Source organism: Schistosoma haematobium, chromosome 1 (assembly GCF_000699445.3).
Source record: "Schistosoma haematobium chromosome 1, whole genome shotgun sequence".
Taxonomy (NCBI): Eukaryota; Metazoa; Platyhelminthes; class Trematoda; order Strigeidida; family Schistosomatidae; genus Schistosoma; species Schistosoma haematobium.
In genome coordinates, this window is record NC_067196.1 from 88,859,972 (window position 1) to 88,875,127 (window position 15,156).

Genomic DNA, 15,156 nt, shown 5'->3' on the forward strand with positions numbered 1-15,156 from the left:
CGCAAATGCCTAACCGGCATCTAACGGTGTTAGTGTGTAGCCTCAACCAATCCACGAAATTGTGCAACGATCTTCCATTGCACAAAGGTAAATACCTGTTTCTACCCGACATGGATTAGGCCTTTGAATTTTAATCTTGAAATAATGAAATGTTTCAATAATGTTTTTTTGATAAACTTCACTTGATCTTTATTATTAACTTTATGCCACCTAAAGTTACAGTCCAGTGGTCTTGAGTGCTCTTAGCGGTATGAAGGCGGTTATCACTTCCCGGTCGCCCACACCGTGGGAGGGTTCTTCGGGAGGTGCCTGAAGAGGAAATTGGATTAGTGACCTGAGAGCGTGACCACAGTGCCCAAGGGACAACTGCTTGAAATCGGTCGCACACGACTTTTTATGGGTAATTTTCGTGTTAGCTCCGTACTTTTTGAGACCTTACCGTTGGAGACGGATATCTGTGGGATAAGGCGAGGTGTGCATTTTTAGTGTCGACCTTTTCTAATCCCACCCCTCCTTGTGGGAAGGCAGCATCGCTGTCATGCTGGTCGTCTGAAGGAAACACCTTACTGCTGTCACACCTCTGTACAGTCAGCAGTACGAATTCGCCTTCGGACCTTGGGTTTGCTGTTTTTAGTCTTACCGCTCTTCAACCGACCTGTCTAACATGGTAGGACCTTGAGGAACAGTTGTTTCGGCCAGTATAGCTCAGTTGCTTGATCACGATAGGCAAGCTGGACTACCACGTCAAGGTAGCAACAACGGTCGGGACCTAAAGTCTCAACAAAACTTCAACCGGTATCAGACAGTCATGACTGTCTATCTGTCCACACATCTATCTATCTGTCTATCTATCTATCTGGTTGACTAATGAACAAGTTGGTTAGCTTACTTTTTATCATACCTACGTAGCAATTCGATTTAAGAAGAAAAAAAAAGCAACATTCCAATTTATAACAAACGTTTATTTTTATTAATTAAAATTCTATTTCTTTTTTTTTCTTATTTCTTTCCTTCCATTGATTTATACAAATAATTTTCTTTCCTCTTCTTCTTTTTTTTGTTGAAAAATCAACTGGCGCGACTTTAAAATTTAAATGTCGCATAGTTGAAATGAACTGAACAATACAAACTATAAACCAGAATGAAAAAAAAAAGTAGAAGAAGAAAAAAATTGGTTTTTTTTCTTTTTTTCTTTCTTTCTTTGTTTTGTAACTTGTTCAATGAATTCAATTTCAATTGAATAATGTTGAAGTTGAAGTACAATAAAGATACATATACAATAATAATAATAATGAAGTTTTAGTTAGTATAAGGAACAATTGAAATGAATTATTGAATATAAGGCAAGAAAATTGTATACAATAAGAAGGATTTCTTAAAAAAGAAAAAGAACAAACATAAAAGAAAGAAAAGAAAAGAAAAAGAAAAACAAAAGAAAATAAAGATGCCTAGAACATTGTTTGTTGATTGGATTTCAAAAACTTACTAATATTGTATGTATATATAAACAAAAACAAAAAAAAAACGTAGATTTATCAACAAAACACAAAGATATTGATTTGAGTACAATAAAAGTCAGTACAATATTACTGTATAACTATGACTACTGCTAATATTATCATCATCCTCATCAGAATATTAATGTTCATTGCAGTAGTGCTTAAATAGATGGCTAATTCAAAACAAAATAACCAAGAAAACCAAATGCAAAATCGTGAAATATGTTCATCGATTAGAAGTAACCGAAAAATCAGAAGGGCACTTAGTACTGTTATCAGAAAAATATTATGTAATCGTTACTTTCCTCGAAAAAAAGAAAACAATCCCCAGTTAGACAAACATCTTTATGGAATTACAAATAATGTAATTCGAAATTTCTTATTAACATTAAATGAATTGAATACTATTGGCTTTTTTTAAGCATGTACATTATGTTTGAATAGAGACACGCTTAAAATGATTGTAGCCATGGTAACTATTTTTATCTATTATATAAAGATCCATTTAAGAAAACAGATAGAAGAAATGATTATAATCAAAACAAAAACAACACTGTATTGTTATAACTTAAGAATAAAATGCAAAAAACAAGAAGAAGATAAAGAAGAAAATGATAATCTGACAAAGTATTGAAGGCACTTTGATAGATCTAAAATATTTAAAGGAATACATATTGGAAAGAAAAAAAAAGAAATTCGAAATAACCAGGTAACCAGGTATTAAAGAAGAAAAAGAAAGAAAACAAAAACAGAAATAGAAGACTTTTGACTCAAACAAAATGCAAACAAACAATGACAGATCAATATTAATATAAAGTAAATACAATATATACTACTGAAGAAAAGAAAAAGAAAAAGAAAACAGAGTTATTAACAAAGCCAAAACACATTAGTTTCCATTGAGCAATTGCTAGAAAGAACACAATTCACTATATCATACAATTACTATTCATGAATTATTTAATGATTGTATGTATGTGAGTGTGAGTATATATATGTGTGTATGTGTGTGCGCATGTACGTGCACACGTGAGTACAAATAGAAACGAAAAAAAGGCGGGAGAAAATTTTTTTTTTTTTAAGAAACAAACGATTTCTGTATTCTTGTTTAAATAGTTTGTGTACTGAAAATAGTGAATTTGTAAATTGCAACGTATTATTATTATTATTATTATTATTATTATTACATGTCTTTACTGTATTTGCAGTGATCTATATATGTGAATGTGAAGAGAAAAAAAAGAAGGAATATCTTTATTTGGATCATGTTTAGTTTTTTGTTCTTTTCTAAATTATACAAGCATATATGATTAAGATTGTTTATCTGTACAATTATGTAAGGGATTCTTTCTCAAGTTTTAGTCTCCTTCCTATGTCTTTCTCTCTCTCTCTCCCTCTGTCTCTCTCTGTAGGTATATATGTGTATGCGTGTGTGTGTGTGTGTGTGAGTGTATACTTTTCTGATTCTCCAAACGTCACAATTATTCAGCAGAATATTGTTTTATATTAGAGTAGATTAAGATAAGGAATTCTCTTTTTTTGTTTAAATGAAAATAAATCAATTTTGGAAGACATTTTGATGATCACATGAAGTGAATATCACGAAATTTCAACCATATCATCACCATCATCAGCATCATCATCATCAGCAGCAGCATCATCATCATCACCATCATTATCATCATCATCATCATCGGCATCATCATTAACATCAATATGCTACTACATAGTGAATGATTGTTCATTTTTAGCATCCCATAATATACTGAATAAATCATTTTCATTCAATTTTAATTGTTTATTAAATAATCCATTTAATCCTTTTGATATTTTATATTCATAATTTTCATTATTATGATATAATAATTCTATAGTTTGTTTCATTCTAACTTGTTTCCATATATCATATTGAAAATGATGCCATGTAGCATCAAATTCACGACTCCATTCTAAAAATTCTGTTAACATAATACGTCGTGAATTTGCAGCAATTTTCTCTTGTGATATAAATGTATTATTATTATTATTGATATATTGATTATGATTATTCATTTGTAAATCAATATTCAATTGTGTTGTTTCCATAGCAACAATATCAATTGCTTCATGAAATAAATTTAAAAAATGTTCATGTAAACGTTGTAAACGTTGATTACGTTTAATTTTAATTATATTCCATTCATATTGTATATGATTTAAATGAGAATCATTTATAATTTGATCAGAAATTTCTTCATTTTTTATTAATATTGGATCAGTTAATTTTAATGCCATATATGCACTTAATAATAATGGATGATGAGCTAAGAAACTACTTAATTGAGATATATAAGCATCAAGATATTTTAATATTGGATAAGCAACTTGTTTATTACTATTATGATGATGATGATGATTTACAATTTTAGAATGAATTATCCCATTATTATTATGATTATTGCCATTACTACTACTGTTATTATTATTGTGATTATCAGTAGTATTAGTAGTAGTATTGATAAGTGAGTCTTCTGTACTTAAATCTCCTAAAGCATTACTTAATTTTGTTAAATCTAAAACATGTACACAATTAGGTTCTGTTTGAAAATATATTAATTTTGTATTATATTTCTTATTTGATGTCGTTACTCTGGTTGATGATGATGATGACGAGCACGACGACGATGATGATGATGATGAGGAGGAGGATATTAAACAATGATCCCCATCTTTGTTATTATTATTATGATGATGATGATTAATTGAACACTGAAATGATAGTTTTTCTAAATCATCAGTGAATTTATTGTTACCAATTGAAAAATGGTTACTTGAATGATTTAAATCTGTTGGGGTTTCTTGATTAAAATTGGTTGATAATAATGTTGATGATGATGACGATGCTGCTGCTGATGATGATGATGATGGTATCATAGTTTTATTAACCAACAAAGAACAACCAATTAATAAAACGGGGACACAATCTGTAAATCGATTCTGGAAGAAAAAAATTCAAAAATAATATTTACTCAATAACTAATTTAATATGATGTTGTGCATATTGATTGAATAATAATGCTCTGTAAATTCACTTGGGTTTGTTTTACTCGTATCTTCCCATTGTTATTTAAGACTGCAATTGATCAGTCTAATGCACAAGCAGGTGGCTAAGAGGACTTAGTAGATAAGTGGATAACGCCATGGCGTTTGAAGCAAACGGTACTGGGTTCGTGTACAGGAGTGAACAACAACTCTGCGAAGCAGGCACATCCAGCTGACGAGTTCCAAATGGGACGAAACGTGCGTTTTGGATTCCATTGCTAGCCACTATCCATTTTTGCTTAATAATGTTCTATGCGTGCTTAATTGTTAATCTGATAATATGAATCATTGTTGTTTATGAACGAACAAGTTTCAAACTAAAAAGCAAGCATCTACTTTACTTATTTAAAATACTAAACATTTAATCGGATATTTTGAAGTTAGCATTGCCATGTATTCTATCTTTGAAACCTATTTCACTTTACCTACTTACTTACTTAGGGCTATTACTCATTGTGAGTCATACGCTACAGATAAGGTTTCTCCAACCTATTCTATATCGCCCACTAACATTTCTAGTTATTCTTAATTACTATCCGCTATTTTTGCGTCCGATTCCAATATCCAACGCAAAGTATTATTTGACCTGCTTCTTCTCCTATTCCCACAAGAATTAGAGATTAAGGCTTGCCGCATGATGTAATTTGGTAGTACCCGTAATGTGTGTCCTGTGTAAAGTTTCAGCTAAAATTTGGTTTGTTCTTTTACACATAACGTTGTTTCTGATAGTTTCTTGACAATGGATATGGAGTACCTTGCGTAAACAACTCTTTGTAGGTATCTGTACATTTGTATATGTAGATTGATTATAATTTGTTAGCGGCTTTCGTCACATTGGTCCGACTAGAAATATCATTGAAAGACAGGGATCACCAAACATTTGCCTCCCATTATAATCATCTATTATGAATAAACTCCATATGTCAACTGTGCATCTCTTCCTAACTCTATTTGCAAGACATCTTGCCAGCTTTCGTTTGCAACGAATGTGCACAAAACTAACATATTGTTTACTAGTATAGAACTTCTTTTCAGTGTAATAAAACGTCAAGAAAATGTAATTTATTACAAAAATTCCACATCATTAGATAGCTGAATGTATACCATTAAAGTTGGCCCAGAGGTTCTTTTATTTTAATATTCTAATCAACGATGATGAAATAATCATAAATGCAAAGGCAACAAAAAAGTCAAGCTCATCAATAATCTTTACCAGGAATTCATTCCCCATTTTATTGGTCAACACATTTAAAAAATAAACATATAATTAATATTAGAACGGGTTTTGGAATTCAAGATTAGAATCTAAAACCTGTCAGTCACACACACGAGCGCTTAACATCTAGACCCCTGAGCCGGCCGGTATTCAACGGCGTTAAGGTCCAACTTCAACTGATCCACGAAATTGAGAGATACATACATCATTGTCATCGGTGGATTACTATCTCACAACAGACCCGGTTGAACTGTACTGGTCACTACTTCTCACTAGAACTCCAGGAAATACGTCTTAAAGACCGTCCTAGTGAGCATATGTTAATTAATATCAGAAGGAGTTTTGTAGATATTATAGTAATTTTTCATAGGCGAGATGATGAGTCAATTGAATCTAGACCACCACAAAAAACCTGGAAGCATAGGACGACTGTTTCATCCTAGTATGAGACTCTTCAGCGTTATGCATCTACTATCCCTCCTCTTGGGGCTCGAACCCTGGACCTATCAGTGTTGCGCTCGAGTGCTTAACTATTAGATCACTCATCCAGAATCGTATAATTATCCATTCCTCACATTGATGATATAAAACATCATTGATAAATATATATTGAATTTCAATAAATCACTTACTTTTGCTATCCATAACATATCATCCCATGTTAAATATGGATCATTCATATCATTCAATACATGATTTATATTATTTTCTCTTTCATTTTGAAATAATCCATGAATTTGATTACAATCATTAAAATATTCATTTGTTGAAATGTATATATTAGATTCATTAATGCTTTGATTATTATCCTCATGTTCATGATTATTGTTGTTATGACAACTTGACAAAGATCCCATTTTATCATCATGATTATTATTATCTTGTATAAGATCACCTAATAATGACATTGCAAATACTGAAATACGACGTAGAAATAAATCACTCCATATATTAGCTATTGTAAGACACCATTTCAATGTAGGATATTCAGTGTAATCTAAATTTAAATCAATTTTTTCAGGATTTGGAATGAATCCATTTTGCCATATATTTGACCATGATTTCTTTACTTTAGTTAAATTTATTGGAATTGTTATGGTATTTTCATTATATAATTGATCTAAATATGAATGAATAGATAAGAAATTTTCATAATTAACATCAATTTATTATTAGAGATTAAGGTGAGACTATCATTTATAGACGACCTTTCAGTGACGCTAGATTGACCGTGTCCACCTAGTAACCAGGACCAAATGAGGGTTATAAACCAGTGTGAGCAATTAGAATTATGATTTAAAGTTGATTGTCAACGTAATGGAATTAGATTTAGGGTTTACATCACGAACTGACATCAGCTATAATCCGAAAACGGTATTGTGCCAAATGAATGAATGAATGAATTTCGCGCCAAAACCTAAGACCTGTTATCTTTTACCTGATTGAATCGTCGATAAATTATAGTCTTGCCGAGATTCGATTTGAAAGTGAACTGTATAAAGTGAAATTCCTTAACAAAGTAGTATCATTATCATTTCTTATTCAAACCCCCTTTAAGTATTCAAAAACAGTTTGTTCTCGCCTTAAATCTACCCTGGTAATATTGGCTTATTATCCAGAGTGATTAGGTTTCAAATTATGTTCACTTTATTATTATTATCACATTTATTATTATTCTTGTCTCCTCTTACCCCATTTCGCAGTCCAGCTGACCTTTTATTTTTTTATATATAAATGTTCTTAACAAGTATGTTATGTGTGATATGATTGTTCGAAATGTATTGCGCTAATATATCATCATATAGTTCCGATAATCTTCGTCTTCTTATTACACTATCGAAATTTATCAAAGGGACTAATTGTTTTAAATAAAATGTTTGCCTACTAATAAGTAGTAAAAAGAGATAAACAAAATATTGTGGCATTTTAATATTCATGCCGAAATGATGTCATAGGTTGTGGCCATCCGTTAAAATTTAAACGTCTACGAAATTTATCATATTTTGTTTAATTTAAAATTGTGCTCTGTATGTTTGAGTGCAGATACCGTTAAATATTCCATTTCCAGCTTTAACATTAACAGTACTAGTAATTTTTTCATTGAACATATCTTAATGTAGTTCACTGAACATATTTGCCGTAGATTGCTATGTATAACGTTAGTCGCTTGTATTTGATAACATTTACACTACAATATTCATCACTTAGCAACTAATTAAACTGAAACGATACTGAAAGTGAATGGTACGATGCAATAAGTGCATACTGGAAATGTTCGGCGTAACATTAGCCATATATACTAAGCGGTAAATATCTGCATTAGAAACCTGGTTTTTAGACAAGTATTATTATTTTTGAATCTATAATTATAATAACTCTGTTCATTATCTGATCAGTTAGCTATTAGATATTAATTAAAACTGATGATTCTTTACATCGAGAATTTACGTTATTCGGAAGTGGGAGATAAGAACAGTATAAGACATTACTAGACTAAAAGACCTAGAATTCGATTACATCTGCAGTTATGAGTATGAACTACCAAGAACATTTAATTTCCCGGCTAAATATCTAATTTTTGCTCGATATATCATTCATAATCACTTGTAGTCCCATAGTTATTAATCACTGAGTAATATTACCAAGCAACATGTCATTTATTCTCTTAATGTTGATCATATGTATATGTGATAGAAATGAGAACCTGATTTGAATAGTATTAATCTATACTAACTTTCTCAGTTTCGTTCCTTTACAACGAAAAAAGAACCTTATCAAGACACTATATCATAGAATCAAGACTATATGCACTATGGATACGATTGAAGATGAAACAAAGACATTGTTTACAACCCTGAAGGAAAATGAATATCCAGAGAAATTTATAAATAAAAACTTAGCCAATAAAGGACAGCGTAGAGAATGCCCAACGGTGAATAAAAAAGCCTCTATATATACGCTTACAATTCAGAGGCGACGCGCCAAGTGAAATGTTAAGACTTAAGTTGAGTAGATCAATTCAAAGGACTTTTAACGCAGCTAGACTACAATTAATGTTCTCCACACGACCAATAATCACTCCGAAGTTGAAAGATAAATTACCTAGACTAGCCACCTCCTGCTGTATCTATAAATTCGACTGCTCCTGTGGAGCAAGTTATATTGGCAGATGTTCTAGGAATTTGTACATTCGGGCTCGTGAGCACCTACCTGTGTGGTTAATCAAAGGTGTTGTCAAAACTGTTAACAGCTCCATCTTAGACCATTTATTCCAAACAGGACATACAGCAATTATGGAGCAATCTTTTGCAATAATCTATCGTGTCAACAGAAGTCTACGTAATTCCGTCAGACTGCGAATCCTACAGACGGCTGAAGCAATTGCTATTCGGATCAAAAAGTCAGAGCTTTGTATCCAAAAGAAGTATGTTCAGCCACTCCTTTTACCCTGGCCAACTAGCTAATAATCAATCTTATAATGTGGTGACGTAATCTGATTAATGTTCATTTTATATCCCAAACTTATTATCATTATTACTGCTATTATTATTATTATTACTATTATTGTCTTTACACTTGATAAACCCTTTTTGAGGAATTTATTCAATATCCATCCCTGAATCTACACTATATTTGACCTAATTATTCTACATATTACGCAATTTCCGATTTGTAATCACAATATTCTCTCTCTCTCTTTCTTACCCCATGTTGACCATATTTATTCTGATCATTTATCTCACAATTTCATTTCGCTTATAAACTGATTCAAGTTAACACTTTATATTAGTCAGCCCCATGATTAACGATTTTATTTTATATAACAAACAATTCCTGATTCATATATTACAATTTCCAAATGATGATGTACTCTTTGCCCTTAAATCTGGCCAATTTTATGGATTATTAATTTGGATATGAGATAATTGTAGAACCTGATGAGAAATTCATTGAAAAGAATATTCTTCATTCATATAAATTGTGTTTTTAATATAATGGGAATTTTTCAGCGATTATACATAATCTTAATTTCACCTAACAATCTGATCTGCGATCATTTCGGATCAGTACAAATCACATTACATCAATTGATAATAGGATAACTTACTTTTATTTTGGAAAATACCAGACATTCCATCAATTTCATTATCATTTTTGTTTAGAACAGTGAAAATCTGAAAAAAAGAATGAAAATATATAAAAACGCTTTTTTAAACACTGATTTCAATGATAAGCTTTTAATGTATTAGTAACCTATTAGTTTGATACTGACCAACACTGTTGAATAGTGATAACATTAAATTAACTAAAGAGATTAACAGAGGTTGATTATGAATACAGTGGACCAAGGTGTAGTTATAAGTCTTCCCTTAAACCGTGAGATTAAAATCACTTTGTGTCTTTCTTTCTACCAACTAGTCCTTTCTTCCTTTACCATCTCCTTATATTCAATCTTTTTTTTATATATTGCCGCCACTGAATTAACTACTTGTATGAATTTGGTGTTCATCTTGTTGTGCTTATGAGGTATGGGAACTTGGATTGATGCATATATGTGACTGGTCCTACGTTATAGCTGACTGACTAACTGACTGAAACAGATTAACATATATGTTGTAGGATCCGGTACAAGTATCGCGAATAAACTTTCCAAACTTTTCATCAATTCAAAGTAAATAAAAAGAGAGGTCATGATAATTGAAGCTAAAAACGAAACAGTGAAAATAATAATAATAGTTACAGTTGTAGTTTATAATAAACACATTTGGAACATACTTCTAAAGAATGGACGGATATTACTTTGGCAACATTCATATAAAGATTCAGTGATTTTAAAGGACTAATAACTTATCCATGTTTGGTCTAGGCTTTTTCAACCGACCCAGATACTAGCGAGCGTAGCAGGCTAGAGTAGGATACAGTTGAATATGCGTAAAGAATAGTTTCTTTACAAAAGGAATGATAAATCAGCCATTAGTGCATGATGAGACAACCTTGAAAAGTGTTGTGACCAACTCATTAAAGTACCTAGCGTGTACTGGTAACATTTATGTAACAGTCTTGAACAAAGATTCCAATCTCAAGTGAATCAATAGCTACCTCAGGATTATAGATGTCTTTTGTTAACAATCCATATGTAATATAAAACCTAGGTGAAGAAGGTTTTCCTATTGATTTCATTAATTCACATAACAAACCATAGTATACTGCCAGCAATTGTAACATTACATAACGATAGTTTGCTATCTAAAAGAAAATGAATGAAAATCAAATTCTCATCTAAACAAACAGTTCATAAAGTTGATTTTAATAGATTCAATTGGGTTAAAGAATTCAGCTTTACGATAGATAGATAGATAGATAGATAGATAGATAGATAGATAGATAGATAGATAGATAGATAGATAGATAGATAGTATTTTCTATTTATACAAGCATCTTTTCAAGTTGAAAGAAATAAAAAGAATGAAAAGTCACAAAAAGAATGAATTTCCTCTTTATCTGCAAGAACATTTATACATAAACTAACTGATTCTTGAAATAAACATAAAGCAGTTTAGTCATAAAAGATTATCATACTAAGTTAATAGGCAGTTTCCATCCAATTTAGTCATTCATACAGTTCTATTTAATGATATGAAAGTTTATTTTACAATGAAATGAGTATTATTACTGATTGATAGACATCATCACATCGGCATCCTTATTGTTTATCACGCATTATTTAAACGTTTATACAAATATACACCCCTATTATTCATTATTCATGTTTGTAATTTCTTTTTGCAAATATCGAACAGATAAAGACCCTTATGAAGAATATGTGAAACTCAAAACAACTATCAACAAAGTCAGAATTTTCAATACCAATATCAAAATAGTTCTACCGTATAAGGCGGAATCTTGGAAAACTACGAAAGCCATCATCTAGAAGATAAAAGTGTTTATTAACAGCTGTCTAAACAGAATACTTCGGATCCGTTGGTCAGACACAATCAGCAACAACCTACTATGGGAGAGAAGAAACTAGATCCCAGTGAAGGAAGAAATCAGGAAGACTTGCTGGAAGTGTATAGAACACACACCCAACTGCGTCACAAGACAAGCTTCCACGTGGAATCCTCAAGGTCAAAGGAGGAGGAGAAGTGGAAGACCAAAGAACACATTACGTCGAGAAATGTAGACAGATATGGGAAGACTGAACAACAATTGGATAGAACTGTAAAGGAAGGCTCAGAACAGAGTAAGTTGGAGAACGCTGGTTGGCGGCCTATGCTCCATGGAGAGTAACACACGTAAGTAAGTAAGGTAATAAATACTCTTAATAATCAAAGTTTACTTTTATAAGCTCATGAGTTATCTATACAATTCATGGTTGATATTCAATTGTTTGTAAAGGTATCACTTTTATATTATCGACTGAAGTTTTTCAACGAGATATAATACCAAGATGTCGAGTTTTGTAAGAATTTTTTTACTCGACTGCACTATTATAAGTCTATAAAATTATATAATCGTATGATAGTTATGATAGTCATATTTATGTAAACATCTCTAACGCCAGTTTGAAATATCACCTATTGTGAAATAGGATGAAACAGTCATTGAAATGTGTCCCATTTGATTATAGAGGTTGTATCCCACTCCAAGTTATACATGTACATCTTCGAAGAGCTACAAAGTCAAAACACTTGTATAATTCTCTCTATAATTTTTAATGTTAATCCAATTGATATCTACTTAAGAGACATAAGATTATTTAGTTTTCTTGTAGTTGAATTTTTGTTGTTTTTTAGTAAGAGTAACAATGATAACTTGGTTCTTATTCGTATTTCTATGCTGATCTTTGCTATTATCTTATTTTACGAATTTTACCATTTGTCCCAAGGTCGTGTTTGGCTATTGTATGTACAGAGTTGTTTCATTTCGAATATGTCTTCTTGAAAACAACGTTTTCCTGATCACATATCTCTCACTGTTTTGAGGATTACTGAGTAAATGCCTTGTATCGCTCGCCGTTTCATTGAGTTCTCATTAGATCACACATCTATTAAACGAAGTTATCGTAAGCTGAACGTAGCAGTATCGTTTCATCATATCGATTGTAACAAAAACTTATTAGCTGATCATAGTGTTATTGTTAACTGATTAAAATAAAGTATTAAGCAACAGTTGGCATTTATTTTAAGTATCACCTGTGATTCATATTTATCAAAAACCACGCGGAAATCAACTTCTAAACTATTCAGTTTATAACATTATCTAGTAAATGGAGTACACCCACTAAGATATTAAGTAAGAAAGATTAGTTCAATGAAGAGTTCTCTTGTCGGCGGATTCATTTTCAAAGCTGTAAAATCACAAATATATATATATATATATATATATTTCAGGATGATAATAATTACGATAACAATAATCATAAATTCACCCGGTATTGTTTTACTTGTATCTTCCCATTGTTATTTAGGAGTGCACTTGATCAGTCTCTTGTTGGCATATATGCCTACTGTGCGTACTGTCTCCATATAGCCTTAAGTCGCAAGCTTGATAAGCAAAGGATAATAGTGGCTAGCAGTGGAATGCAGTTTGACACGCGTTTCGTCCTATTTGAGACTTGTTAACTGGATGTACCCGCATCCCAGAGTTGACGTTCACCCCAAGGACTCAAACCCACTACCGTTCACTTCAAACATCATCGCCGTTATCTACTTAGGTACTGAATCCTGATAGTCACTGTGATTGTACAGCTTTAATAATGAATTCACTGAAAACAGAATACTTCGTTCAACTAATCATTCTTATAAAATTACCATCAATTATTAAGGACATTAATTCATTAAAGCTCTATTCAGATTTAATCATTAATGACTTTTCTAAATCATAACAATCTAAGATTTTGATAGATTCATTATATCTAACACAATATACAATACTTACCATTCAACTCTATCACATCCCATTGTTTTATAATTCTAGGGAACAAAAAATTCTAGGGACTACATTTTGAAATGAAAAAAACTTATATTCACTTAACAAGATCAGATCTCAACTTATTTCGATCATATATATATAGATTGCCTGTCAAGAAATGCAACAGTATTATGTAACATGATTCTATGTTAACTCAGTAGGAAATCAGTTAGTTATATTGTAATAGAAAATGAAAACAAAGAAAGTAATGATAAAATCAACTTGAGATGATTTCATTTCAAATGGTAAATGATTTTGAACTGTCATAATTGTCACCTTAGAATAAGGGATGTAAATATTTGTTGTTTTTTTTTAAATATTTTTAAAAGCAACTTATTCTAGTAATATAGATGTGGATAAATAATTAGCTGACATCCAATGGTATTAATGTCTAACTTCAATCAATCTACGAAGTTGCGCCACCGTATACCGTAGACTGATAGGTCCTGGGTTCGAATCTCGCGGGGTGCGGGATCATGGATGCGCACTGCTGAGGAGTCAAATAATTAGTTAGTTTGATTAGTTCATTCTACGGTGTATACTACTGATATCAACAGATATAAGTAATGTGTATCATCAATCGAATATGAAATACCTGACAGAAGAAGGTTAGGTTGATTGAAGAATAGAGAACAAGAACAGTGAATGATTGCTGTGGAAATGAAATAAATGTGAAATCTAAGTTGATTGATTGATACTTTTGCAAATGGAGTATTTAATGTATGGTTCACAGATTTTATTAAGATGTTCTGTAATTTTGCATTCAAACACATTCGATTTACCCTACTTGGGTTTTTGCTTACTACAATTCTACAAAATAATCTGGATTGACTTGAACTATACACCAATTGACGACCAGGGAACCATTAATAGCTTTTTCATTCTAGTTTAGGACTCGTTAGCAATGGATACTAACAACTATCAAGATTGTTCGTATTCAAGATATTCAGATGTTGGGGTTAGAGAATTACGTCTAGTTTGTTGATTCGTCATTTCATGATGCAAACAATCTTCAGATTGAAAACTCACTATGAAACGTCTATCCTAAATTTATTAATGAATAAATTCATTTACTTTGCTAATTCATATTTTGTTGCTACAGTTTTTATGACAGGTGGTTGTGGGTGTTTGGTAGAAAACCCTGCCTGACCTAGGTTATATCTTAATTGCCACTCGTCACTAAGGAGTACCAGCAATCTTAAGGGGACTGATACTACCAGTAGTATACAAAACTATTAAATATATAAGTAATAGAATTTCATTAATCACTAATATAGATAAGTTTTAGGGATTTACAATTGATTGATCGCTGGGTGGTGATCAATGTCGTGTATGTCAGGTCCATTTTAATGCAGATCGAATTCTCAGTCCTACAGGAGGTCAGTC

At 31.5% G+C, this 15,156-nt stretch overlaps 1 protein-coding gene across 1 annotated transcript in view; it reads right to left on the bottom strand.

The window, feature by feature from the left end:
- Positions 1-282: 282 nt before the first annotated feature.
- MS3_00002399 (uncharacterized protein) overlaps positions 283-15,156 on the bottom strand; it is a 104,174-nt gene continuing 89,300 nt past the window's right edge. Inside the window, exons 7-9 of the mRNA XM_035732448.2 lie at positions 9,905-9,971; positions 6,429-6,916; positions 283-4,475 (exon numbers count right to left, since the gene is read on the bottom strand). Of these exons, the coding sequence (XP_035587464.2) occupies positions 3,222-4,475; positions 6,429-6,916; positions 9,905-9,971 (1,809 nt within the window). The 3' untranslated portion in view covers positions 283-3,221. The remainder of the gene's footprint in view (positions 4,476-6,428; positions 6,917-9,904; positions 9,972-15,156) is intronic.